Source organism: Myotis myotis, unplaced genomic scaffold, assembly GCF_014108235.1.
Source record: "Myotis myotis isolate mMyoMyo1 unplaced genomic scaffold, mMyoMyo1.p scaffold_m19_p_14, whole genome shotgun sequence".
Classification (NCBI taxonomy): domain Eukaryota; kingdom Metazoa; phylum Chordata; class Mammalia; order Chiroptera; family Vespertilionidae; genus Myotis; species Myotis myotis.
In genome coordinates, this window is record NW_023416318.1 from 44,979,118 (window position 1) to 45,003,597 (window position 24,480).

Here is a 24,480-nt window from a genome sequence, read left to right on the forward strand (position 1 = left end):
TGCCCTGACGGGGAATCGAACCATCACCTCCTTCATAGGTCGTTGAGCCGTGGGCCAGTGATCTTCCCAGAGACCACATTCACAAGTCTGTTGCTATAATTGCTCTATTTTATTAGTTGTTAATCCCGTACTGTGCCTAATTTATAACTTCATCATAGGGATGTGCGGATAGGAAAAAATCAGTATATATAGGGTTGGGTAGTAGCCAAGGTTTCAGGCACATTCGGGGGTGGGGGGTGGAGGGGTGTCGTCTTGGACAAAGTTCCGCCCCCGCATAAGGGGGAGCTACTCTACTTTTGAACTTGCCCCCAGCCCCAGCCTTGCACACAAGAAAGGGAGAAATTCAAGGCCGACCTAGGGGACCCAGTGACTTGGCCAGGAAGAGGTTTCCAGAGCCTGCACTGCTTGGTCCGCTGTTCAGGGCGCCCCTCGCCACCCCCCAACCGTGTGAAGGGAGCCCCCACCCGCACCCGCACCCGCACCCGCCACGTTCGGGACGCTCTCCGTTCGTGCGGGCGCCTTCCGTCCACCGCTGTGCGCTCGGAGTTTCCCTACAACTAACTTATTGGGCTGCTTCGCTCGTCTGTAAGCGTTTTTTTTTTCTTTCTTTTTTTCTTGTTTTCGGTGCGCTTCTGAGACTCACTTTGAACAACTTTCTCCTGGTTCGCAGACTGTCCCGAACCGCATCTCTCCTTTCGCCTGCGCGCCCACCTCACCCCCGGGCTGCCCCCTTCCCGGCAGCGCTGCCCCAGGGCTCCCCGCCTCGCCCCCAGCCGCGAGCGGGGCTCCCGCGGAGTTGGGGGGCGGGGGCGGGAGCGGGGGCGGGGCGGGCCGGCGGGAGGAAGGGGCGGCACCGCCTGCAGCCCGGCTGGGCCGGCCCTGGGAACCCGCGGAGGCCCCGCCGCGCCCCCGGGCCCCGCGCCCCTCGGCCGGGAGGAGAGGGGCTGGCCCGCCGCCAGCGTCGGGAGAGCCGGCCCCCTCCCCCGGCCCTCTCGCAGCCAACCAAGCACTCCAGCGGGCCCCACGTGACCTGGAGTTCTAGACAAAGAAAATGTTCAAGCCCTCCCCCCCACCAACCCCCTCCCCCTCCCTCCGGCCCCCTCCGCCCCCAGCCCCATCGCCCCCTTCCCCTCCCCCCAGGCGGGCAGCTACTTCCCGAGCTCCGGGGCCGGGCATCACACCTGAGCCGGACGGCGGAGGGGCTGCACCTGGCCTTATGGGTAGGTTCCTGGACGGAGGCCGGGGGCGGAGGGCGGCAGGGCCGGTGGGAGGATCTCTGGGCCGCCGCAGCCGGGGCCGGGCAGAGTCAAGTGTGCCTCCCTGGCCCGCGCGAGCCGGCTCCCCTGCCCGGCCGAGTTGTGAGATGCTAAGTTACTGCCGTCCCGCCCGCTCCCTCCTCCGGAGTCCCAGCCCCACTGCTCGCTGCGCCCAGGTGGGGCCCGGCGGTTCCGGGGCCAGGACGAGCCGCCCTGCAGAGCCGGGGGCAGGGGTCTGAGCGCCGGGGAGCAGGCCCGCGCCGGGCGCCGGGAGCCTGGCTGCGGGCTGGGAGCCACGCTTTTGCGGAGCTGGCTGGCAGATGGGTTGTTGGCATTTCCTTGCTGACCCGTGTTCCTGGCTGGTGGACCATGCTGCCCTCAGGCCCTGCCAACCTTGCAGCCTCGTGAGAGGGAGAGTTTCCTCTCCTGCGTGTCCCTGGGAGCCGCCGGGCAGGCTGCCAGGAAGCAGCGGTGCTGGGATGGCGGGAGCAGTGCAGCCTTGACACGGGGTGTGGGACCTCAGTGGGTGCCTGGGGGGCCAGCCTGACTCAGGCCGGTGGGGCTCGCGGGACAGCCCAGGATCTGCTGCACCGGCAGGGCGTCCGCATGGGCGCCCAGACCTCTGACCTTTGGAACAGGAAGCAGCCTGGAGGGGGGTGGAAGTGGGACAGCTGCCGGAGGAGACAGATCTGGACGGGAGGCCCTGCTCCACCAGAGTGGGGTTACCAGTGGCTTTCCAGGCAGAGTGGCTTCCTTGGGCCACGTTGGTGGTGGGGAGGGGGGGCGGGGCGTGTAGTATCTCCCTGATCAGGCCCAATCTCTCGGCCAATCTGGAGTGGGGTGTTCTGATCTGAGGGTAGGAGCCTTTAGCCCAAATGCCAAGGTTCAGTTAACCCTTCTTTCTCCCATTGTTTGCCCCAGGGAGAGTGAACGTGGGGAAAGAAGGCATTCCCTCACTACCTTGGGCAGACTCCTCTAATGAGGCCCCTCCCCCACCCAGCCACCGTCTCTGCCCCTTCTTCCCCTTTTCTCTTGCCTCCTGCTGCTAACCCACCCCTTCTTCCTTCCCCTGCCCCCGCTGGCCGTGTCACGATGGAGGCCCCCTTCCTCCTCCGCCGCCTGCCAAAAACTGTTTTGGGCGCGTGTTCTCCTGCACCTAGTGGGTTGGGGGCGCTTCGTAGCCGTCAGCAGCAGCGTCTGACAAGCTGGGGGAAGTTGTGGGGGAAGAATAATGTTCAGGAACTGGCTGTGGGGGGGTGGGGAAGAGAGACAAAGGGGCTGTGGGGGAGGACGAAGGGTGGTGTCAGGCACGACTCTACCCACTCTTCTCGAGTCTAGACCTGGGGAGCCCAGCACCCGCCCACCCTTTGCTGCTTGCTGTGGAAGTGACTTCAGCTCCTTCCCTCGGAAGGCCCCCTCCCTGCTGCCCTCTGCTACCTACACACCTTGTTCTGGTTGAGGGGCCCTGTCACCCGTGAGCAGGGTCTTTGGGTCATAGGGTAGCAGCCTGGTCTAGATCAGTCAACGTGACTGAAGTTGGAGGAGGCAGAGGGAAGGGAGCAGAACAGCTAGTCATGTTGCTCATCTGAAGGGGCCTGGTGCCGGGGTCGGCTGCCCCAGCTGACGGTTCTAGAGGAGAATCCTCCTCCCGCCTCGGGTTGAGTGCCCATCCCGTCACACCTTGTGGGGGAGGTGGTGGTGGATAATTGAAAGTAGGAAGGAGAGGACAAAGTTCCACCAGGTGCCAGGTGAGAACGGGGCTAGGGTGGTATGAGCAATGACTCTGCGTTCTTCCACCTCATTCTCCCAGCTGTTTGTGGGCAAAGAATAAATGATCCCATTTTAGAATTTGTTGAGTCAGAGAAAGAACTAGGACTTCTATCATTAGTGTTTTAGGGATCATTACAGGAAGCCGATTGGCCCAGAAACAAAGACTTGAGGATTGAATGAAATGAATCGACGAGAGTAGACCATTGCGTTTAAGACCAAGGTTTTTAACCTGGAACCCTGTGATCTGGGGGTTCATTAACAGGCTTTGGCGCATCCCTAGAATTCTTGATAGTCAGAAAAGGTTAACAGAAACCCTTCTATTTAAATGCCTTTTTAGGTTGGAGCAACTCAGAAGAGAAGGGGCTGCTCTGAGGTCAGCTGTTAATGAGTTGCAAGGCTAAGAAAGATGTCGATGCTCTGACTTCCAGCTTAGAGCTCTTGTAGTCCATGGTGCTTTCTGATGCTTTTTTCTTTTTCATAAGCTCTGGGGGAGAGCTTCATATTGAAAGGCAGATGGATGGGATTTTCTCTCTCCGAATCTGGTGTGGTGGGAATGGGTGCGGAGCCCTGAGTTTGAGGGCCATGTGTTCTAGATTCACTAGCTGGGGTGAGATGAGATTGGCCGGCCCTCAGAGCTGTGTATCCAGGATCTCATGCTCCCCTGTAGGCTGCACCTTTGGGAGCAGGTGGTGAGAAGGAATGGGGCAGGGTCTGAAAGATGAAGTCTGAAATGATGAAAGGTTGGAGGCTGTCCAACTAGGACAGTGGTTGGGTTTGGTTGGGTTTGTCGGTGGGATGGCAGAGAGGATGCCTTTGCTCAGTAAGAAAGTGTTGAAAGAATAAGTGTATTTATATGTGGATCTGAAAGGCACACAGAGAAGGGAGGGGTGAGTCTGGTAACAGAATGCACAGTGGATTTAATCCTAAGAACTCCAGCCTGGAAGCAGGTGAGCTCGGACGGGGCTTTGCGTGGTGCTCCAGCAGGTGGGGCAGGAAACATGGCACCGATTTCCTCATAGTAGACCCGACAACGGAACTGGAATCGTGGTCGGGGAGCCACACAGATTTCCTGGCTGCCCAGGGAAATTGTGGAGAAAAGGGTGAGAAGTCCAGTTCTTGGCTGGGAAATGTGACAGGAGAGGATGGAGCCTAAACGAAGGTGCACGTTTCAGATCTGAATAGAATTAGCCTTTCCACGTCAGAGGGTGGGCGAATGATAATGGTGATAAACTGGGAAAGATCAGACCAGGAAGGAAGATTTCCTAAGGGGCAGAGGAGAAGGCTGGAATGGAGCCAGATGATTGGAGTTTGCCTCTCAACTTCGGATCTCTCTGTTTTCCACGGCAGGCCAGTTGAGTTGATGAGGGAAGAACTCTCTCCAGCCCTTGACCTCCCACCACTGTCTCCAGCCCAGAAAGAGGTTGCGAGGAGCGCCCTGAGTGTGAGGTGGCCTTGCTGATTCCTGGAGAGGCCAAGGTAACTTCTGTCCCTTGTTTCCCCAGGCTGAGAAGAAAGCCAAGGTGATTGCAGTAATGAACGCTGTGGAAGAGAACCAGGGGTCCGGCGAGTCTCAGAAGGTGGAGGAGGCCAGCCCTCCTGCAGTGCAGCAGCCCACTGACCCCGCCTCCCCCACTGTGGCCACCACCCCTGAGCCTGTGGGGGCTGACACGGGGGACAAGAACGCCACCAAAGCAGCCGATGACGAACCAGAGTACGAGGTGAGCGGCTGGCTTCTTCAGCTGCCTCGTCCAGCTTTGTCCTGAGTCCCTCCACTGCCAGCTCGCCCCATCCTGCTCTCCTCTCTCCACCTGATCCCAGGCCTCTTCGTCTCCCCAATTTGGCTCTGATTTGGTCCATTCAGATGGAGCTCCCTCCTGGCTGCCCTGACCCTCAGATGCCCAGGGTTGGGGTTGCCGTGGGGGGATGAGGGTGGCAGGGCCTCGTGACTGCTGTATAATGACTTCTGCTCCTTGGGGATCTAGGACGGCCGGGGCTTTGGCATTGGGGAGCTGGTGTGGGGGAAACTGCGGGGCTTCTCCTGGTGGCCAGGCCGCATTGTGTCTTGGTGGATGACGGGCCGGAGTCGAGCAGCTGAAGGCACCCGCTGGGTCATGTGGTTCGGAGACGGCAAGTTCTCAGTGGTGAGTTATGGGGTCTCGGTCCCAAGGCCTACAGTTTTGGCGGGGCATGGTCTGGAATTGGGTGGTAAAAGTGGGCTCTGCTTGCCCCCACTCTCTGTGTGTGGGAATGGAAGCCCAGGAGATCATGAGGTCGCACTGGTGCCTCACAGCTAGGATGCCTGCTGAGTCTCTGCCTCCTGGGAACCCTTTCCCCGGAAGCCCCTCCCACTTGCCTTCAGATCCTCTGCATCATGCAGTTATTTATTGATGCATCTGGCCCTCTCCAGGACAGGGGCCGAGTTCTGATGCCTCCCACCCTTGCCTGTTGCCAGGCACGTGGTGGGGCTTGATGAGTGTGGGAGGAAAAACGAGGGCCATGGTTGTCCCCCCAGGTGTGTGTTGAAAAGCTGATGCCGTTGAGCTCCTTCTGCAGCGCTTTCCACCAGGCCACCTACAACAAGCAGCCCATGTACCGCAAAGCCATCTACGAAGTGCTGCAGGTGAGCGCCGTTTGGGGATTCGGACCGCTAGTTGGCCTAGAAGCCGAGATGCAGATGTCAGGCCTGGGCAGAGGGTCTGCCTGCCAGGCCTGTGGACTCCTTTCCCCCCATCTTACTCGCTTCCTTTCTACACTCTTCAGGCTTTCTCCTCCAGTCCTCCCCCTCCTTGCACCTTCTCCCACCTTTGTTACTAGGAGTCTGCCCTCCAGCCTGTCCCTCCAACCCCCCATTCTTGTTGCCCCCCAGGTGGCCAGCAGCCGAGCCGGGAAGCTGTTCCCAGCGTGCCATGACAGCGATGAGAGCGACACTGCCAAGGCCGTGGAGGTGCAGAACAAGCAGATGATCGAATGGGCCCTCGGAGGGTTCCAGCCCTCTGGCCCCAAGGGCCTGGAACCACCAGAAGGTCAGCACGGGGGCCCAGCCTAGCCTTCTGGACCCCTGCCAGCCAGGCCTGTGAAAGCCATGCTGAGGGAGGGCTGCCCAGGCCTCCATCGATGGGCCATGGTCTCCCTCCCCTGGGGTCGGGTAGGGTGGTACTGCTCTGGGACTCAGAATAACATGCTCCCCATTGGCCTGCTGGCACCAGAGAGTCGAGAGCAAGGAACATGGCGGGGACCAGGCTGCACCCCATTATGGGTGGAATGGGGGAGGAGAGGGAGCTGGGATTCCTTGTCAGCTGGGAACCGTGACCTCATTCCCTGCTTTTCCCACCAGAGGAGAAGAACCCCTACAAAGAAGTTTACACAGACATGTGGGTTGAACCCGAGGCAGCTGCCTATGCGCCACCCCCACCAGCCAAAAAGCCCCGGAAGAGCACAACCGAGAAGCCCAAGGTCAAGGAGATTATCGACGAACGCACAAGAGGTAGTTAGCCTGGCTCTGGAGAGAGTGGCGTGGCGAGGCTGGCATTCAGAGGAGTGGGTGAGGCCCTCTCGCCTCCTCTGATGCTGGGCTTCCCTCCCTCCGCAGAGCGGCTGGTGTACGAGGTGCGGCAGAAGTGCCGGAACATCGAGGGTGAGTCCAATGCACTGGATACCGACTCCCTGGGACGGGCAGGTGGGCTGGCTCCTAGTGGGCTGCCTGGGGCAGAGGCATGGCTGCTGAGAAAGGCTGGACTGGGACATCAGTACTCAGTCACAGGGTCAGTCCTGCATGTGTCACCACCTCCAGCCTGCATCACACACACGTCTGTCTTCTGGTGCCAGAATCTGACCTGTCGATGGTGTCGGCTGGTATTAGAATTTGGGACACTCCAGTGGGCCCCAGAGGGGAGCCCCTCTTGTATTCGATTGAATTTGCCTGAACCTGACCTTCTGGCCTTACATCTCTCATCACCTTCTCTCGTCCAGCGGTCATTCGCATCCCATGTCTGTCTCCCTTGGCCTAGTGATGGTGTGTCAGGCTCAGGGCCCTCAGGCCTGGGGAGGATGGGGCAGGGGCCCAGGACGTAAGGTCTGCCAAGGACCACCCCCATACCCAGGGCAGGGCCCGTTCTCCTTGGCGGTTCCTGTCCCGGTATGATGCCACTCCTGGATGGTGGCATCAGTGCTCTGAGAGAGGACAGGGCTTCTGAAACGGGGGCCCCAGTGCCTCCCTGTTGCCCGAGGCAGCTCCAGCACGCCCCCTTTTTGTAGCTTTTCTGGAGCTGGCTCTGGTCCGAGGCAAGAGGGGGCCCTGCAGTGCCGCTCACTCTGCTTTCTCTGCTTTCCAGACATTTGCATCTCTTGTGGGAGCCTCAACGTCACCCTGGAACACCCTCTCTTCATCGGAGGAATGTGCCAAAACTGCAAGGTAGGGCTGCTGGGGATGCCACCTCCCTCCCCTGGCCTGACTGTGACCCCGCGTTAGCTGTGGAAGCAGAAAGTTCTGATAAACAGACATTTGGGCTTCAAGGGTTGACTTGCCATTATTTTTCCTCCTGAAAGTCTTCCGCCTATAACACCCATCCCAGTCCCCAGACGTGGACTCCACTCCCCAGGCACTAGTGAAGGGGGGGGGACAAGCCGACTGGCGGGTGGGTTGCTGCGCCCTCAGGGCCCCGGGGAAGACCTAGGGGCAAAGGCTGCCGCTCCCTCCCCAGCCTTCGCCCAGGCCTCCTTGCTACTGTCCACTGCTGGGGCCAGGACACCTGCTGGCCCCTTCCCTGATCTGTGGTTTAGGCCAGACCCTGGTTGGATGGGTCGCAGGGTCATGTCTCCAGGGCTGAGTCAGGGTTCCCGGGGCTTGCGGAGGGTCTGACTGCCACCTGCCCTCCAGAACTGCTTCCTGGAGTGCGCGTACCAGTACGACGACGACGGCTACCAGTCCTACTGCACCATCTGCTGTGGGGGGCGTGAGGTGCTCATGTGCGGGAACAACAACTGCTGCAGGTGAGGGGCCCCCACCTTGGGCTCCCACTGCCCACCTGCCCAGCCGTGCCCCATCCAGGACTGGCCTGGGGCTGGGAGTCCCGCTGCTACACTGGGCTTCCTTCCAGGTGCTTTTGCGTGGAGTGCGTGGATCTCTTGGTGGGGCCCGGCGCCGCCCAGGCAGCCATCAAAGAAGACCCTTGGAACTGCTACATGTGCGGGCACAAGGGCACCTACGGGCTGCTGCGGAGGCGGGACGACTGGCCCTCGCGGCTGCAGATGTTCTTCGCCAACAACCACGACCAGGAATTTGTGAGTGCCGGCCTGGGCCTGCTCCCGAACTCTCTGCACCCACTCCTACCTGCCGGAGCTGGAGGGCGGACCGGCTGAAGCGATGGTGCTTCAGTGGGTCGGGGGGCCGGGCGATGAGCAGGGGTGCCCGAGCCGCGCGCTGGCTGTGCGGGGTCAGAACGCCGATCACGCTCACGGGGCTGGGAGGGCGGGCGGAGCTGGGGAACACGCCCGGGCACTCACCTGGCCTGTTGTGCTCCCTGCCTAGGACCCTCCGAAGGTTTACCCACCTGTCCCAGCCGAGAAGAGGAAGCCCATCCGGGTGCTGTCTCTGTTTGACGGAATTGCTACAGGTGAGCAGCACGGGTCCGAGAGGGGCTGCGCCCTCCTCCTGGGACGGGCAGCTCTGTGGGGGATGCGTGTATTCAACTCTGACCAAACAGAACCGTAGTGAGCATCACCACTGCTAAAGCCTCACCCTGCAGGTGAAACTGTTCATTGGGAAGTAAAATCAGGGGCAAACCAGCGTGTCCGGCGGGCACTTTCCTTAATGGGGGGAGCTTCCCGGCCGAGGACGGCGTGACTGACAGGTCATTGGCGGTTTTCACAAAGCCTCAAAGGGCAGACGGCGACCAAAACAAAAACACGGCCCTTGTGCTGTGTTTTCATTGGAAGTCGCAGTAAAAGAACAATCTATAACCGAGAGCAGAGAATACCTAAATTGCCCATAAGCTGTGATTAGTGTTTTGGTGAATGTCGCGTTAGATGTGTGCGTGCGTTAATGCAGTCGTACATAGATAAAACAGAGGGGCGGTAAATGTGTAGTGTTGTAACTCGCCTTTTCAGTTATGATGTTATGAGGCTGTCTCAGGTCGGTCAGTAGAGAACTGCATCCTTCATTTGTAAGTGCCGCGTAAGGTGCCACTGAGTGAAAGGACCGAGATTAATTTAATCCTCCGTGGGTTGGGGACTGGTGTTGTCACTGTTGGAGCAGCGCTGTGACAGGCCTCCCTGTACGCACTCCTTCTGTTCTGTACGTTAGCCATTGTCTTTTAGGGCGCGCTGGGTCACTGTAGGTGCTGTTTTCTTCATGTGGTTCTTGACCTTGCCAGACAGCCCTCGCGGAAGGTGGCACTGACGCATCTATCTCCCCCTCGGGCCTCCTCCCAGGCTGGGCTCCTCGGTTCCTCCGAAGGGAGTCGCTCTCCTCAGAACCTGCCTTCATGTGACCAGAGGGAGATGGACAGTCTGAGCCCAGGGACCTTGGCCAGAGGGCCAGCGTATGGGTGGCATCCCAGACCAGGTGTTTGTCCGATGTTTTCATCTCGGTGCCATGTTCTGTAAACCGAGAGGCTTGTGTGCAGCGTGGGTTTCGCAGGCTGGAGCCTCGAGGCCTTCTTGGACCCTGTCGCAGCTCAGGAGGCTGTAAAAGCTCCTTGGTGGGGGGTCTGTTGGGCGCAGGGGAAAGAAAGGCAGCACAGTAGCCTCTTTCTCCTGAAGCTGCCGGCTCTGTTCTCATTGTTTCCTTGCCTTAACCCTTTTCGGTCCAACCTCGAGGCTGACTCGACAGACCAGGCGCAAGGAGCAGGTCCAACGTCGAGCAATAAGAACATTAAAAAGTTCAACATTCAATCCCGTCAATTAATTTGGATCAGACTGTTTGAATTCCAAATATAACACTGGACTGCAAAGGGTTAATTCAGCAAGCACTGGTGAGGGATTGTGGTAAGGAAGTGCCTGTAGTGAGTTGGGATGAGACCTCATACTCTTACTCCGTCTTAAAGAAATTCGTAGCCCAAGAGAAAAGCTGAATTAGGAATACTCACTGCTCTAATGAGGTGGAGAGGGACGCAGAGTGCTGGGGGCTGATGGAGTAGGGGAGGGGCGGGCGTTGCTGAAACATTTTCAGAGCAGGTAGCATTTACGTTGGGTTTGAAGGATGGGGAGAGTTGCAGCAGGATGAGCTGTTTGGGGGAAAGAAGCGATAAGGAAGGACCAGTGTGTGAAAGATGGAGAAACAGCAAAGAGGAGGCCACCAAAACTCGGCTGCTGTTCTCCCTGGATCCTGAAACCGCCTCCTGTCCAGCTGGTCTGTCCTGGCCTTTGACCACCTTTGAAGTAGATCAAGCTAGACATGAAGCAGCCTCGATGTCTCTGTCATTGATGTTCAGTTGGTTCGGAGGATTTCAGGCAGCTTCCTGGGCAGGGCAGGGCTCAGGCCATCGCTGACCCGTGTGTCGGGCTGGCCAGAGGGCCCCCGGCCGAGACCTGCTGCCAGAGGTGACCGCGCTCTTCTCCGGCTGGCGCAGGGCTCCTGGTGCTGAAGGACCTGGGCATTCAGGTGGACCGCTACATCGCCTCGGAGGTGTGCGAGGACTCCATCACGGTGGGCATGGTGCGGCACCAGGGGAAGATCATGTACGTCGGGGACGTCCGCAGCGTCACGCAGAAGCATGTATGTCAGTGCTGGGGTCCCGTCCCGCCTTCTCCGCACCTCGCACTCAGCTCCCGGGGCAGCACCAGCCCCCTTGCATTTCGTTCATTTATTTTCCTTTCCCTGTTTTCCCAGCCTCTCTTCCTGTCCCTCTTCCGTGTTCCTCCTTGTTTGAGGCTCACGGGCAGAGTGAAATGGGAATTTGGGGCTCGGGCTGCTCTCTGGCTAATTGCAGGGCCCTTTTTAGTTGAGCGCTTAGGATGGCGGTGAGGTGCCTGTCCTCATACTTCTGGCGGCAGCTCTACCAGCCTCCGTTTCCCAGGGTGTCCGGCGGGGTCTTGACTAAGTGAGCCTCTGCCCTCCTGGTGTCTGTGTCTGCCCCTGAGACTCTGGGCCCTCACGAATGCTGAAGGGCGTTGAGATGGTGCAGACACCCTGCCCAGAGTGTGCAGAGCACAGCACCTTCACGTCAGCCTTCTCGCGAGGGGCTGCCTTCCCTGCTGGGGACACTGGCTTCCCTGCTGGCCTCCGATTATCCCGCTGTGACCCTTCACTTTATTGTAGAGGAAACTGAGCCCAGAGGGCCTCGGGGCCTGGCCCATGGCTGCACGGAGGGTGTGTGCGTGTGCGTAGTATTTGTGCATGAATGTGTGTAGGTGGTGAGCGTACAGAGCAGCCAGGTCTCCTCTCCCCGCGTCCAGGTACTTTTTTGCCAAATTCACAGATAATTTCTCTCTTCCTCTCTGTCTCTGTCTCTGGACAGTAAGCCGATTACATTCCCTTTATCCTCTCAGATCCAGGAGTGGGGCCCGTTCGACCTGGTGATTGGGGGCAGTCCGTGCAATGACCTCTCCATCGTCAACCCTGCCCGCAAGGGACTCTATGGTAGGTGCCGTGCTCGCCTGGCCGCCTTCTCGGCTGGTGCTTCTGCAACGTAGGTTTCCTACTCGGTCATTTCTGCCCTGGGAAGGCTACTCCCACTGGCCCTGCCCTCCCTTACCCGCCCCGTGCCCTAGCCACACCACTGTCTCTGCAGACAGCCCAGCTGACGGCTTTCTCTCCCGCCTCTCAGAGGGCACTGGCCGGCTCTTCTTTGAGTTCTACCGCCTCCTGCATGACGCGCGGCCCAAGGAGGGAGATGACCGCCCCTTCTTCTGGCTCTTTGAGAATGTGGTGGCCATGGGCGTTAGTGACAAGAGGGACATCTCACGATTTCTCGAGGTATAGCCAGCACCCTTGGTTTGCCCAGCTCACTAACGGCTTCTGCCTTGGACAGCCGCTTTGTCCCTGTCTCATCTGCATTGTGGGGTTGGGGGCTGGGGACTTCTGCTTTGCAAAGGGCCCATTTGGGAAGCTTGGGGCTTCCCAGTGAGATGGGGAGGAAGCATTGTTAGAGGTCCCCCCGAGAGAACTCGTGGTCTCTCTCTCGGGGGAGGTATACGGCTTAGGGCTTGAAAGACCTGAGTGTAAAGGGGGTGGGGGGCCCACTCCCAGGGTTGGGTTCTGTGTGGTGTTTCTCGGGGGGAGCCTAGGAGATGGCAGAATCAATGGTTCAGCTCACTCCTCAGCAGCTGTGACAGATGCACTCTGACACCTGGGAAGGAGACAGGACCTGTCTCAGCGTGGCCCCGGCTCAGCACGCAGCCCGGTCTGAGCTCTGCACAGAGGGTTTCTGCGCAGAGGCAGCCTCAGGGGTGGGCGGTCCGGGAGCTCAAGCCCACACTCCCGGCCTCGGGATGGGTAACGTCGCAGCTGCTATTCTGTCACTGCGAGTTGTCTGTCTGGCTCACAATCGGGGTGTGCAGTGAACATCTGCACCGTTGCTGGAACTTTGTCTCACAAAGCCCCATTGGCCACGTGTGATACTTACATAAACGTTAAAATTCCTCAGTCACACTCACCTCGTTTCAGGTACTCATTAGCCCCCCGCGGCGGGTGGGTAGGGACTGCCGGTGAGCAGCGCACACAGAGGACATTCCCATCGTCACAGAATGTTCCGCTGGTGTGTGCTGGTCTCTGAGGTTCCGGTAAGAGCTGGTGGAATGTGGCCACGTCTCGTGCTGGCTTTTCCTGGTGGCTTCAGGCCGCCCCGGCGTGTGGCCTCCTCAGAGAGAAGCCTGAGCCTCTGAGGCTTCCAGGCTCCGAACTCGCAAAAATTCCTGGCGCCGTTTCCTGGTCCTCTCGCTCATCGTTAATCTCCCTCCTGTTTTATAGTCCAACCCTGTGATGATTGATGCCAAAGAAGTGTCAGCTGCACACAGGGCCCGCTACTTCTGGGGGAACCTTCCTGGTATGAACAGGTTGGTGAGAGCTCCGGGCCTGGGATGGCTGCGGGTTGGCGTCTGCAGGCAGGACAGCCCGGAGCGGGGGTCCCGAGTGGGCTTCGCGGGCCAGCTCTGCCCTGTTCTTGAGGGAGGGGCGTCAGGGTAGAGAAAATACTTGCCCGAGAAACCAACACCGAGCGTGGAAAAGAGGCGCGTTAGAGTGCGCCCTTCCCAGGGGGAGACCCGGCGTGCCGCCGAGTTGAATTGCAGGTTCTCCTACACGGGCGATGTCTTCAGTCTCCTGAGGTCAAGTCATGGAGAGAGGGGTTGGGGTGGGAAGGAGGTGCCCACACCCAACCATGTGCCGGTCCAGGGAGGGAATCTTGAAGCCGCGCCTTGCAGGTTTGAAGCCCCGCCTCACTTGTCCACACTCAATTGGTTCCAGGTCTTTTGCTGGAAGGATGCTCTTCATTCAGTCACACAGATAGATTTTAATATCCAGGAATGAAGAAAATTTCATTTCTTCTGTACAATAATTGCACTGTATAAAGGGCCTATGAGGAGAGGGATTCTGGTTGAAAGCAGCTGAAAAGCAGCGTGAGGTCCACCCACTCCAGACATCTCTTATGGAGGGAATATTTTCCAGAATGTTCTGAGTGGATTCTAAGCCTCCTGGAGAATACTTGCAAATTGGAAACATCATTTGATCTGGCCTCAGCTGTGTAATCTCCCTCTCTGTCATTTGCATGAAGTTGTAGGAACTTCCTCAGGCCTGTCCCCGTTCGGCAGGGCTGCTGTCTTTTGCAAGGGCTTGTTGATGGGGAGGAGATGGGCCAGTGGGGCAGCTGATCTGAAAACTCTGAGTGTCCCCCTAAATTTCCCAAGATGGATGTGTGTGTTGGGAAAATGGACAGGACGGTATAGTCTAGCATTTTCATGAAGCCACACACCTTGATCCTAGGGAATTATTCCCACCTGTTTCTTCCAACTCTAAAATTCTACAACTCTGAGCTTCCAGGAGGAGCAGGGAGACCAGGTGGGACCAGGTAGAGACGCGTGTGTGTGTGTGTGTGTGTGTGTGTACGTACGGACGTACGTGTGTGCGTGTGTGTGTACGTACGGACGTGTGTGTGTGTGGGTGTACGTGTGTGTGTGTGTATGTACGGACGTACGTGTGTGTGTGTGTGTGTGTGTGTGTGTGTGTGTGTGTGTGTACGTATGCACGCATAAGCTGAGAGGAGCCTGGAGGCGCTATTGGGTGCGGGTCCGAGGTTCCCACACTGAGCCATTGACTGCTCAGTGAAGCCTTCATTGAGTATTTCTAAAGGTCAGAAAAGGCCTGTGCTGGAGGCGGTGTTCAGTTATCTGGTCTGCCCTCTGGGAAGTCACAGAATGTTAGTCTTCAGGGGACTGCGCAAAATTTGTCTTTTTAACTTACATTTAAGGTGCACAGTTCAATGAATTCCATCCAGTGTGCACACCCATGTAACTGTCACCATAATCAAGATACACAGCATTCTGTCGCCCCCCGAAGCTTGCTTTGTTGAATCCTTTTAAAACTCAGTTAAAATAACTGATGTAAAAATAAAAACATTTGGGTTTTTCCCCTTCTGGGCAGGTGTGGCCTGCTTATTTGTAGTTTGAGGCCACTTTTGAATTTGCCTTTTAAGGCTTAATACTTAGTGGATTTGTGTCCGCGGGTGGCTGCAGTGTATGTGTGTGTTTCCTGGGGGAGTTGGAAGGGCTTACAACAAGGTGGGAGGCAGGACCCCCTTTGCTGGCCTGTGTGAGTCAGATGGCTGCTGGGTCAGCACTGCCCGGTGTGTCCCTGTCCTCCTGGGCTCCGCTGTCACCTCCTCTGTTCTGCCTCCTAGGCCGTTGGCATCCACTGTGAATGACAAGCTGGAGCTGCAGGAGTGTCTGGAACACGGCAGAATAGCCAAGGTGAGCCGCGTCGGGGCCCTCTGCTGGGCGGTAGGGAGAAGGGCAGAGGGCGGGGTGCGGTAGAGCAGCCACCAGGGCTGTGAGCCTGCCCTCTAGAGCTCTGGGTGCAGGCGGGATGGGGGGTGCAATTTAGGGGTGATATGGGGTCATTCATGCAGTTGGCCTGAGGGGAGGATCTAGAGCAGCGGTTCTCAACCTGTGGGTCACTACCCCTTTGGGGGTCGAACGACCCTTTCACAGGGGTCGCCTAAGACCATCGGAAAACCCATATATAATTACATACTGTTTTTGTGGTTAATCAATATGCTTTAATTATGTTCAATTCGTAACAATGAAAATACATCCTGCATATCAGATATTTACATTACAATTCATAACAGTAGCAAAATTGCAGTTAGGAAGCAGCAACGAAAATAATTTTATGGTTGGGGTCACCACAACATGAGGAACTGTATTAAAGGGTCACGGCATTAGGAAGGTTGAGAACCACTGATCTAGAGGAAGGTCTGGAAGGCAGAGAGAGAGAGATCAGAAGTCATTGCTGGCCTTCTGCCCTCCCTTGTTAAGCACTGCTTGGTGTCCCATGGGAGGCAGACACTGAGACACCTTTGTCAAGGTGTCCCTAGGGCGTTTAAATTTTTTGGCCAGGACCTATTGCGTGAGTTTCCACAGCAGCGACTCTCCTGTGATGTGGAAGCTCGGTTTCACTCTGTAGAAATCTCCCAGAGTGCGCGCACCAGGCATCAGGGTCCCTGAGAGCAGGGACCAGCAATTGTGTATCTTGAGCCGGAGCGATCTGGCATCTTTTTGCCTGCAAGTCACTACACTTACGAAGGAAGCAGTTCTTGGAGGACTGAGGAAGGACAGTGGCTCCAGCTGCTATATCTCCAGCCCTTGGCCGGCAGGATTGGACTAGGATGGCGGGGTGACCGCAGAGTAGGAGGAAGAGCAGGGCAGAGGGGTCTGCAGAGGCCCACTTTGGCAAGCACCTGGCACACGTGGCAGATGCATGACCAGCGAATGAGTGCTCGTTCCTCTTTCCTCGTCTTCTAGTTCAGCAAAGTGAGGACCATCACCACGAGGTCGAACTCCATAAAGCAGGGCAAAGACCAGCATTTCCCCGTCTTCATGAATGAGAAAGAGGACATCTTATGGTGCACTGAAATGGAAAGGTACCCAAGGCCTGGGCTGGGGTCGCGGGGCTGTCCTGGCGGGAGGGGGTCTCTCCCAGCCAGGCTGGCGTCTTGCACAGATGCCACGTGAGCAGTGGGTACCCGGGCATTTCCTGACGTGGCCGATTCCTGGGGATGGTCCCAAAGTGAGGCATCTAGAAATCAGTCCACGGGGGCCTTGGGTCCCGGGGGTCCTGCTGAGCTCCAGGAAACACGGCGGCTCAGGAGCATCTTATCTCGTGCTGCTCCTTTAGGTGCCTCACAAACCAGGGCAGCACAGGCCCAGGTGGGCCTTCCAGCCTGAGCACCCTGACTGGGTGCAAACTGGACTCAGAGACGAGATGACCCCTTCATTCTCAGTGTAACGGCCACTTAGCCAGCCAGACAGACCACTTACACAAACAACAAGCAGGCGGGAACTCCTGGAGGGCGTGGAGTCAGACAAGAGTTCTCCTCCCTCTTGGGGGGAAGGTATTGGGGTGTATAGTCATTACTTTCAGACTTCAGGTACCCACTGCAGATCTAAATCTCAGGTGCCGCCTTGTCCTGGAGGTGTTCTCACAAATCCTGACTTTGCTTCTACCGTGTGGTAACTCTCTCGGCCACGGTCATCTTACCTAGCTTCAAATCCACAGACAGCAGTGGGCTGTCCGAGTCTTGAGTGGGTGACAGAGGAGCGAAGATCCCCCAGAATCCCATGCGCCAGCGCTCACCCCGCCCTCTGCCTCTTTCCCCAGGGTGTTCGGCTTCCCTGTCCACTATACCGACGTTTCCAACATGAGCCGCTTGGCGAGGCAGAGACTGCTGGGCCGGTCGTGGAGCGTGCCCGTCATCCGCCACCTCTTCGCTCCGCTGAAGGAATATTTTGCTTGTGTGTAAGGGACATGAGGGCAAACTGAGGTAGTGATACAGAGTTAAAAAAACAAACAAAAAAACACACAAAAAACCACAAAGAACATGAGGATGGAAAGAAGTATCAGCACCCAGAAGAGAAAGGAATTTAAAACAAAAACCAGAGGCGGAAATACCGGAGGGCTTTGCCTGGTGAAAAGGGTTGGACATCATCTGGTTTTTCAATGTTAATCTTTAGTCCTATTTAAAAACAATATCATGTTCCCTAGCCCCCCCCCCCCTTTTTTTGGTCAGATCTTTTGTTTTCTACTCTTTTCAGAGGGGTTTTCTGTTTGTTTGGGTTTTTGTTTCTTGCTGTGACTGAAACAAGAGGGTTTATTGCAGCAAAACTTAACAACAAAACATAGTAACAATACCTTGCCGAGAGAGAAGAAAAAAAGGAAATTCTATGGAAATCTATATATTGGTATTGGATTTTTTTTTTTTTTTTTTTTTTAACTATATAACTTTTTGTTGTCTCTAGCCTGATCAGATAGGAGCACAAGCAGGGGGCGGAAAGTAGAGACACACTCAGGAGGCCGAGACCCCTCCCAGCCACTGAGCTGTCTTGCTAGCACCATTCCTGGTCATGCAAAGCAGAACCCAACTAGCAGCAGGGAGAGGACACCACAAGACCCTTTTATACAGTATTTCAGGTGCCTACCACACAGGAAACCTTGAAGAAAACCAGTTTCTAGAGCCGCTGTTACCTCTTGTTTACAGTTTATATATATATGATAGATATGAGATATATATATAAAAGGTACTGTTAACTACTGTACAACCTGACTTCATAATGGTGCTTTCAAACAGCGAGATGAGTAAAAACATCAGCTTCCATGTTGCCTTATGCGCAAAGGGTTTTAATCAAGGATGGACAGGGGGAGAAGGTCCATCACCTCCCAGGTGGCTTTTCCCCTTGGCGTGCCATGGGGGTGAAGGACGGTTTGGGGACCGCGTTGCCCTGCTTCTCCCTGCCAAAAAGGGGGTGAGAGGAGGTGGTCGGGACCGTGGACAGCTGAGAGCGGGATTCATCCAGGATCACGCAATAACCTTTTGATTTTTTTTTTCTCCCAACAAAAGGAGACTCCCTCAGCAAGATGGCAGGATAAGGGGTCTCCCTTCCAAGTTTTTCACATTAGCCGATCTGAGGGCTCCTCGTGGTGGGATCAGAACTGATCCAGAGTGTGGGAAAGTGACCGTTAAAAACCCCACCTGGAGCGAATAAAAAAACATACAAAACGTACTGGTGCTTTCCTGTCTAAAGTCGCCTTTTGTGTGTTCTTTTATGAGGCCCCACCATCCGCCCTCTGTGCACAAGGTGGCTTCTGGCCCTGGAATGTGATGTTTTTGGTCATCTCCAAAGGCTGCAGTTTTATACGGGGAGGCTGACGACACCTTTCGTTATAATTATTATTCTTATGGTTCTGGTTATAATTATGTTTGTTTTCAGATTTTTCGTTAAGAACACAAAAACCCAACCCACCCCCCTCCCCTTAAGGTTTCAAACCAAGGTGCGGGGAGCAGGGTGCTTCTAAGCTAGGGGTGGCCCTGGTGCCCTGGCTCCCCACCCCTCGGGCCAGGTGGGCCACCAGGTGCAGCGACAGGTGGGCGGCCCGGGAGTCCCCCAGGCCAGCCTTCCGGTGCGTCCCTCTTCTCTTCTACTTCCCCTCCTCTGGAGGCGTGTGTGTCAGGGCTGGAGGGAGGGCCGGCGTCTCTCTCCTGTGTGTGTGACTGGAGTGGTGTGTATTTCTTTTCTAGTGCTTTGGTCTGGTGATCGCTGTGCTCTTAACCTGAGTCAGCAGCACCCGGAGCCCCAAGTGCACAACACTTGGTTCCGCTTCCTACCGAGGCAAGCAGCCTGGTGTTGGCAGTAGGCGGGACGCCAGTGGCGGCTCCAGGGTGAGGGCCCAATGGGCGGATGCTTGCCTGGATAGATGGGGTGTAGATATGTGGCATATAGAGATATATATTTTATAATGGGAGGGGGGATGGCACCTCCTGGGACCGGCAGGGCTGGGAGGTGTGCTGTCAAGCACATGGTCCCAAGTTCGCATCCCTAGAAACGGCCTATGGTGATAGGCACTATATAAATAGATAGGGTCATGTATAAGAGATATTATGGAGTGGGGACCGGGAAGTGGGGCTCAGGAGGCTGAGCTTCGGGTCCCGCTGCAGACGTAAGCCCCACACCAATCAATCCCACACGCATACACAGGAACATGTCTATCCCGATGCATAACAGATGCACTCACACCGCCAGGGAGCACCCCGCCACTCCCCCAGGAGTCAGGACTTTGTGGAGTCGGCCCTGCAGCTCTTTACCTCTGTTGCCCTGATTGCAGGTAGACTGTCAATCCCAGAAGTTGCTCGGTGCTGAAGGCAGGAAAAGGAGGAGGTTTTATTTTAGCAGGTGCTCTCCTCTAGCAGGTAGCGTGCTCTCTCTTTTGCCCCTGGTGATGTCAAAAGACTCTTCTGTTAGCAACTGTGATACTGACCTGCAACTCTAGGCACCAGTAAAGTCAGCCCTCAGCTCCCCCTACCTATTCTCCCCTCAACCAAAATGAAATTACATCCAGGTCTGTCTTGGCCAAGGGGCTTCCACTCAAAAAATAAAAATAAAAAAATGGGACAGTGAACCTCATGTTTTGAATCAAGCAAATTAGTAATTTGGTGACAAAATTAAACCAAGGCTTTGAATCCCTTGCTCATTGCTCAGGAGTAAGCTCACAGCCGGTAGCCAGTGTCCTGCTCCTTTTAGGGGTGCTTAGTTCTGGACCCCAATCTCATTTCCTTGTCAGATTGGCTTTGAAGATCACACCCAGTTGCTTCCCGCCAGCTCTGGTGGCAGGTGGTGATGGGCCAGGGGGCTGGAGTGGCCAGGAGGGGTACCTTTGCCCCTCCCTCTCTGGAGTCCCTGTACCTGACTGGTGCTCACGTCTCCTCGTGCTCCAGCTCCCTCTGCACCTGGAGACCGCCAGCACCACTAGGAGGGCTGGGGGAGGAGGGCTGCCTCAGCAGCCCAAGGTGCTCCCTCCCCCGCTGGCCAGTGCTAGGTCTTCCCAGCCCCCAGTGTCAGGACGGCGCGGCCTTCCTCTGCAGACACTTGGAGCTTTCAGGCTCTCCTGGGTCTTTGTCCGCTGCTCACGCAAAGGCATTCGCCTTCCCCCATGGCCCAGGATGCACCCAAGGGGTGGTGTGGGAAGAAGCTGGGAAGCCAAGGAGGTGGCAAGCCCAAGGATCAGTGCGGCCGGCCAGCTTGCTCAGGGAGGTGCGCTGTGGCTGACCCTTAAGAGCGCTTGTTCCTCCCGGCGGGGCAGCCTGACGAGGCCCTAGGATGGACCAGGTGCCCCTCGCGGGGGTGAGAGTTCATCACCAGCCACCCCGTGGGCTCAGTCCCGCAGTAGAACGTGGTGGGTGCAGCGGACCTTGGGGACATGCCCACATAGCTGTGCCCGGATGCTCTTACTCCACTTCCAACCATAGGGGGACTTCTAGGGGCAGGCCAAGGTCACCGGCTAAAGGGGAGCTGTGCTCCAACAGGCCGGTGGTCGAGGATTAAGTGGGGTTGTTACACTTGCTGTGGATGAGGCTGAGGGTGGAGGCAGTGGAGCAGGAGACACCAAACGGCCTAGGGAAGATGCTGGAGGTGTTCCCTGTGGCATTTTCTTTCTAAAGAGCAGGCCCGCTTACCCCTGAAAGCCAGGCTTCTAGAGACTGAGGAGGATGCCTCCCAGTTACTGCAGGTGCCAAGTGGAGTGTGATGCCAGAGGTCTGGGGAGGTAGCCCAGCTCCTGCCAGGGCCCCAGAGCCCTCGGTCGAGGCCTGAGGAGGAAGCTAGTCTCCAGCAGGCAGTGCTGGGCCCTGTTGGCCTCAGGCTGGCTGGTGCTACCCTTTGCCCCGTGGAACCGGCTGCGGGAGCAGCAGGTGCGGATTTGCCGTTGGCAGGTGACAGTGGTGTGTTCCCATCCGTTTTCTGTCCAGACCCCAGAGTCTTCTTGCTATTGGACATCGTGTTAGCAAAGTTCACGAGAGAGCATGCAGGACTTTGGAGCTCTGGGGACAGGCCTGGGAGTGGTTGGCTGTTGGAGATGCCCGTGTGATTTTTGGTGGGTCGGGAAGGTGCAGGTCAGGACAGGCAGACCCAGTGGGAAGACTGTTGGACATGGGAGTCGTCTCACGAAGGGCTGGCTCCCTGCTCTTCCCGCTTAGCTGGCAATTCTGGGGACGCCTGGGTGGGAGTAGCCACCGTCTCCACACAGGGAGGTCTGGAACAGGAGCAGGAAGGACAGCTCAGCGGGCCGCCTGGGAAAGGACGTAGGAAAACTGGAACCGGTCGCCCTCACATCTCTGATGGTAGACGTAGACGTGGAGTGAATGCTGGAGGTGGTTGTGAACGCCTGTCGCCATCCAGCTTGGTGCAGAGTCGCTGTGGCACTGGTATCTTTCAGAGGTCGTTTTCGGGAAACGTACAGGCGCCCCCTGGAGCTGTGGGCGAGGGCCCTGGGGCCTGACGGGCACTGAGGTGGTCTGAGGAGGGCAGGCAGTTCCTTTGTGGGGAGGAGCAGAGCCAAGGTTTGGGTGAGAACTGAGTTTCCAGCCAGGCCCCGTTTTGATCTGAATTTGTCATCTGTTGTCCAGTCCGGTTGCTCCCAGGCCTTGTGAGTAGAGGTGACCCTGGAGTTGTCCTGCCCTCTGGCGGGAAGCAGCGGAGCCCCTCCTCCAGCCCAGGATGGGACGGTGTGTGGAGGGCTGGCCCTTCCCTGCTGAGGCCAGTGTGTGGAGGATCCGGGAAGAGAGGGCATAGATGAGGATGGACTCCGCTGTCCGGCAGGAGCTCTCGAATCTTTCCATCTCGGGAAAGGAAGGCGGGGTCTTTGGGAAGCAGGGCAGCCCGCCCCCACCTGTGTCTTGCAGGGACCCAGCCGGGGCGGCCTTTGGTCGGTGACCGCTTGCTCGTCGCCGTTCTAGGCAGTGGAGTTTGGGGGAGGCCGTATACCAGGTCTCAAGCAGCCAGGACAAGGATGGAAGGTCCCTCTTCTAGTTGTGACCGGCTAACTCGCCCGAACGGAGGCCCAAGGACTCCTGAAACTGGAAATCTCCCCCCACGTGCTCCCGGGAGGGGCGTGGGAGGGCGGCTTTCTCAAACCCCCGTCCAGTGGCCTCCAGCCCCGAGCCTGAGGGCGTGAGCAGGGATCTAAAGCCTCACCTTAGTCCCATTTCACTTCACAGACTGATTTGGCCGCACAGCCCTAGAACCCAACAACCAACCACCACAAAAAGAAAAGGCCGAAATTCCTTAGAATACGCAGAGGGAGGAGGTGACTCAACAAGGTGCTAAAAACATTTTATTAAAAATATATATTGTTAAATTAAGTCTGCTGTCTGGACAATGACTGTTTGTTTTGTTTTCTTGTAGTGAAGTTTAAAAGAGACTATTATTTTACTCTGATATATTATTATTAAAAAGGCATTTTAACTTTGTACTTGAAAACTAAATGAGCGATTTCATGTGTTTTAGCTGAGGCATTGAAGTAGCGGGTGCTTATTTGTGGGAAACCATGTATTCATACTGAAGAATAAACTCCGTAGCTGATTTGGTAATAACTTTCCCTGTTACAGACGATTTCGCTTTGGCCCCGTTGGCAGAGCACTGTCACTCCACATTCCACGCAGCTCAATGCAGGACTTCCTCCCCGCCCCGCCCCGCCCCGGCCCTTGCCTGCCCTTTTCTCTTCAGTTCCTCTCTTTTCCTTTCATTGTTTTTCTCCTGGTTCCAGCATCCTTTCACCACTGTATTATTATTTTTTTTAGGGTTGCTTCTCTATTTATTGACAACAATAATGTACATTTCACAGTCTGGTTCTGGGACACCGGGTGGGGCGTGTGCGAGGGGCCCGAGCGGGTGCCCAGCCGGCCGCCGGTGTCCTGTTGTATCTCTGTGTGTGATGCTCGTGACATAGCTGTTTATGAAATAATTAAAGAGGTCAGTGCGTACAGCCGATGTAGAAAGTCTGTCAGTTCCGCCTTCATCACATTTTTTTTTGTGCCCAGAAGAATATAATAAAGCTCCTTTCTAATGTACTTGTGCTGGAGAACACTTGAATAAATGGACTGTTTTTGTGCAAAAAGAAAAAACGGAACAAGCGCCGCAATAATGTCCTTTTGTCTCGCGCCTCCTCTCCCCTGACATGGCTGTTCGCAGCCGCCTCCAGAGGGTTAACCACCAGCTCTGGGTCCAGACGATGCAGGTCCTCTTTAAAACATCACCTGCCTGAACGCTGAGTAGGGACTGCGAACGGGGTGGAAAAAAGGACAGTGTGGTTGACTCGAAGCTCAGAGATAAGTTACAGGGAGACACGTTTGCCGGAAAATCGAATTCTGTCCTGGGATGAGCGACAGTTTTCAGTCCCTTAAGTGCCAAGAGAGGGCTCTGTGCCCAGGTCTTGGTCGGAGGAGCTGGAAGACTTTTGGTTTCCCCAACACACGAGGGTGTCTAAGGGGAGAGCAGCCGGGCGGTGGACAGTCTGGGCTGTGCAAGAGACGCTGAAACGGAGAGGCATTTGGTCTGAAGGAAGAATCGAGAAGTGTTTGCAGACACTGCCAGGGCCAGCCCAAGGGTGGGGATTATTCGGGGAGTTGCATGAGGCCGCCAGTCTGCAGAAATCGGCCCATTCAGCCCTGCATCAGAAAGGTTCTTTTTCACCCCTGGCCAACGGGGCCAGGGGCTGCCCCGAGTGCATTAAGCCCTGGACAGCCATGTGGGGTACTGCTGGCCTTGCTCAAGGGGGTCCTCTCACTGCCTGGGTCCATACACAATGTCTCCTTCGTCCTCATGACTCTGCCTGCCAGTCACTAGTCTCCTGTCGCCCCCATCCAGAGAGGAGTGCGCACATGTAAACTGGGGGCACTTCCCCCATCTCCTCTCTAAGACCCCGGGCGTGCCGTGCTGTCTGTCTGTCCCCTAAGTGCCAAGCAGGATCGGCCAGCCGTCTCGTCCCCGAACGGAAAGGAGGGCTATTCGAGGTTTCTTCACTTTGTTAGATTTGGGGGAGGTTTCGGGCGGCACCACTTTGCTGGCAGTTTTGAAAGACATTCAAAGGGGAAATTTTGAGGGGGGAAAAAAATAACAGGCTTTTTTCATGGGCATTTTTCTTGACAGAATTGTAAATGTACATTTAACTTTCATCCGACTTTTTTCTTAATATTTTTCAGTGTTGATGTAGAATTTTCTTTAATGTCTGCATGGCATTTCCTTGTTGGAAGTTTGTTTCTCTACCTATGCGTTTTATTTTAGCTATAAATAGAGCTGCAATAAAGATCTTTGTGTTGGCGTTTCCCCTTATAAATTGTATTTTTTCCTTAAGATACTAGTACATTCCCAGAGATGAGACTTCGGGGGGGACAGGAGGTGAACATTTGGGTGGTTCCTGACACATTTGCCTGCCTTTCTCCCTCCCTGTGGCCAACACAGACAGTCTCTCTTCAGG

The 24,480-nt window shown here is 56.3% G+C and overlaps 1 protein-coding gene across 5 annotated transcripts in view; it reads left to right on the forward strand.

The window, feature by feature from the left end:
* Positions 1–19,617, forward strand: part of DNMT3A (DNA methyltransferase 3 alpha) — a 94,273-nt gene extending 74,656 nt beyond the window's left edge. For 3 of the 5 annotated variants that reach the window (XM_036335173.1, XM_036335170.1, XM_036335171.1), the window contains exons 7-23: positions 4,529–4,744; positions 5,009–5,167; positions 5,539–5,646; positions 5,893–6,049; positions 6,361–6,510; positions 6,616–6,660; positions 7,358–7,437; positions 7,903–8,015; positions 8,123–8,306; positions 8,554–8,638; positions 10,595–10,740; positions 11,514–11,604; positions 11,756–11,940; positions 12,934–13,019; positions 14,858–14,927; positions 15,981–16,099; positions 16,837–19,617. In XM_036335173.1, coding sequence (XP_036191066.1) covers positions 4,529–4,744; positions 5,009–5,167; positions 5,539–5,646; positions 5,893–6,049; positions 6,361–6,510; positions 6,616–6,660; positions 7,358–7,437; positions 7,903–8,015; positions 8,123–8,306; positions 8,554–8,638; positions 10,595–10,740; positions 11,514–11,604; positions 11,756–11,940; positions 12,934–13,019; positions 14,858–14,927; positions 15,981–16,099; positions 16,837–16,978 — 2,136 coding nt within the window. In that variant the 3' untranslated portion in view covers positions 16,979–19,617. Of the gene's footprint in view, positions 1–4,373; positions 4,447–4,528; positions 4,745–5,008; positions 5,168–5,538; positions 5,647–5,892; positions 6,050–6,360; positions 6,511–6,615; positions 6,661–7,357; positions 7,438–7,902; positions 8,016–8,122; positions 8,307–8,553; positions 8,639–10,594; positions 10,741–11,513; positions 11,605–11,755; positions 11,941–12,933; positions 13,020–14,857; positions 14,928–15,980; positions 16,100–16,836 lie in introns of all 5 variants that reach the window. The other 2 variants (XM_036335175.1, XM_036335174.1) reach the window with 2 other exon arrangements.
* The last annotated feature ends 4,863 nt before the right edge of the window (positions 19,618–24,480 follow it).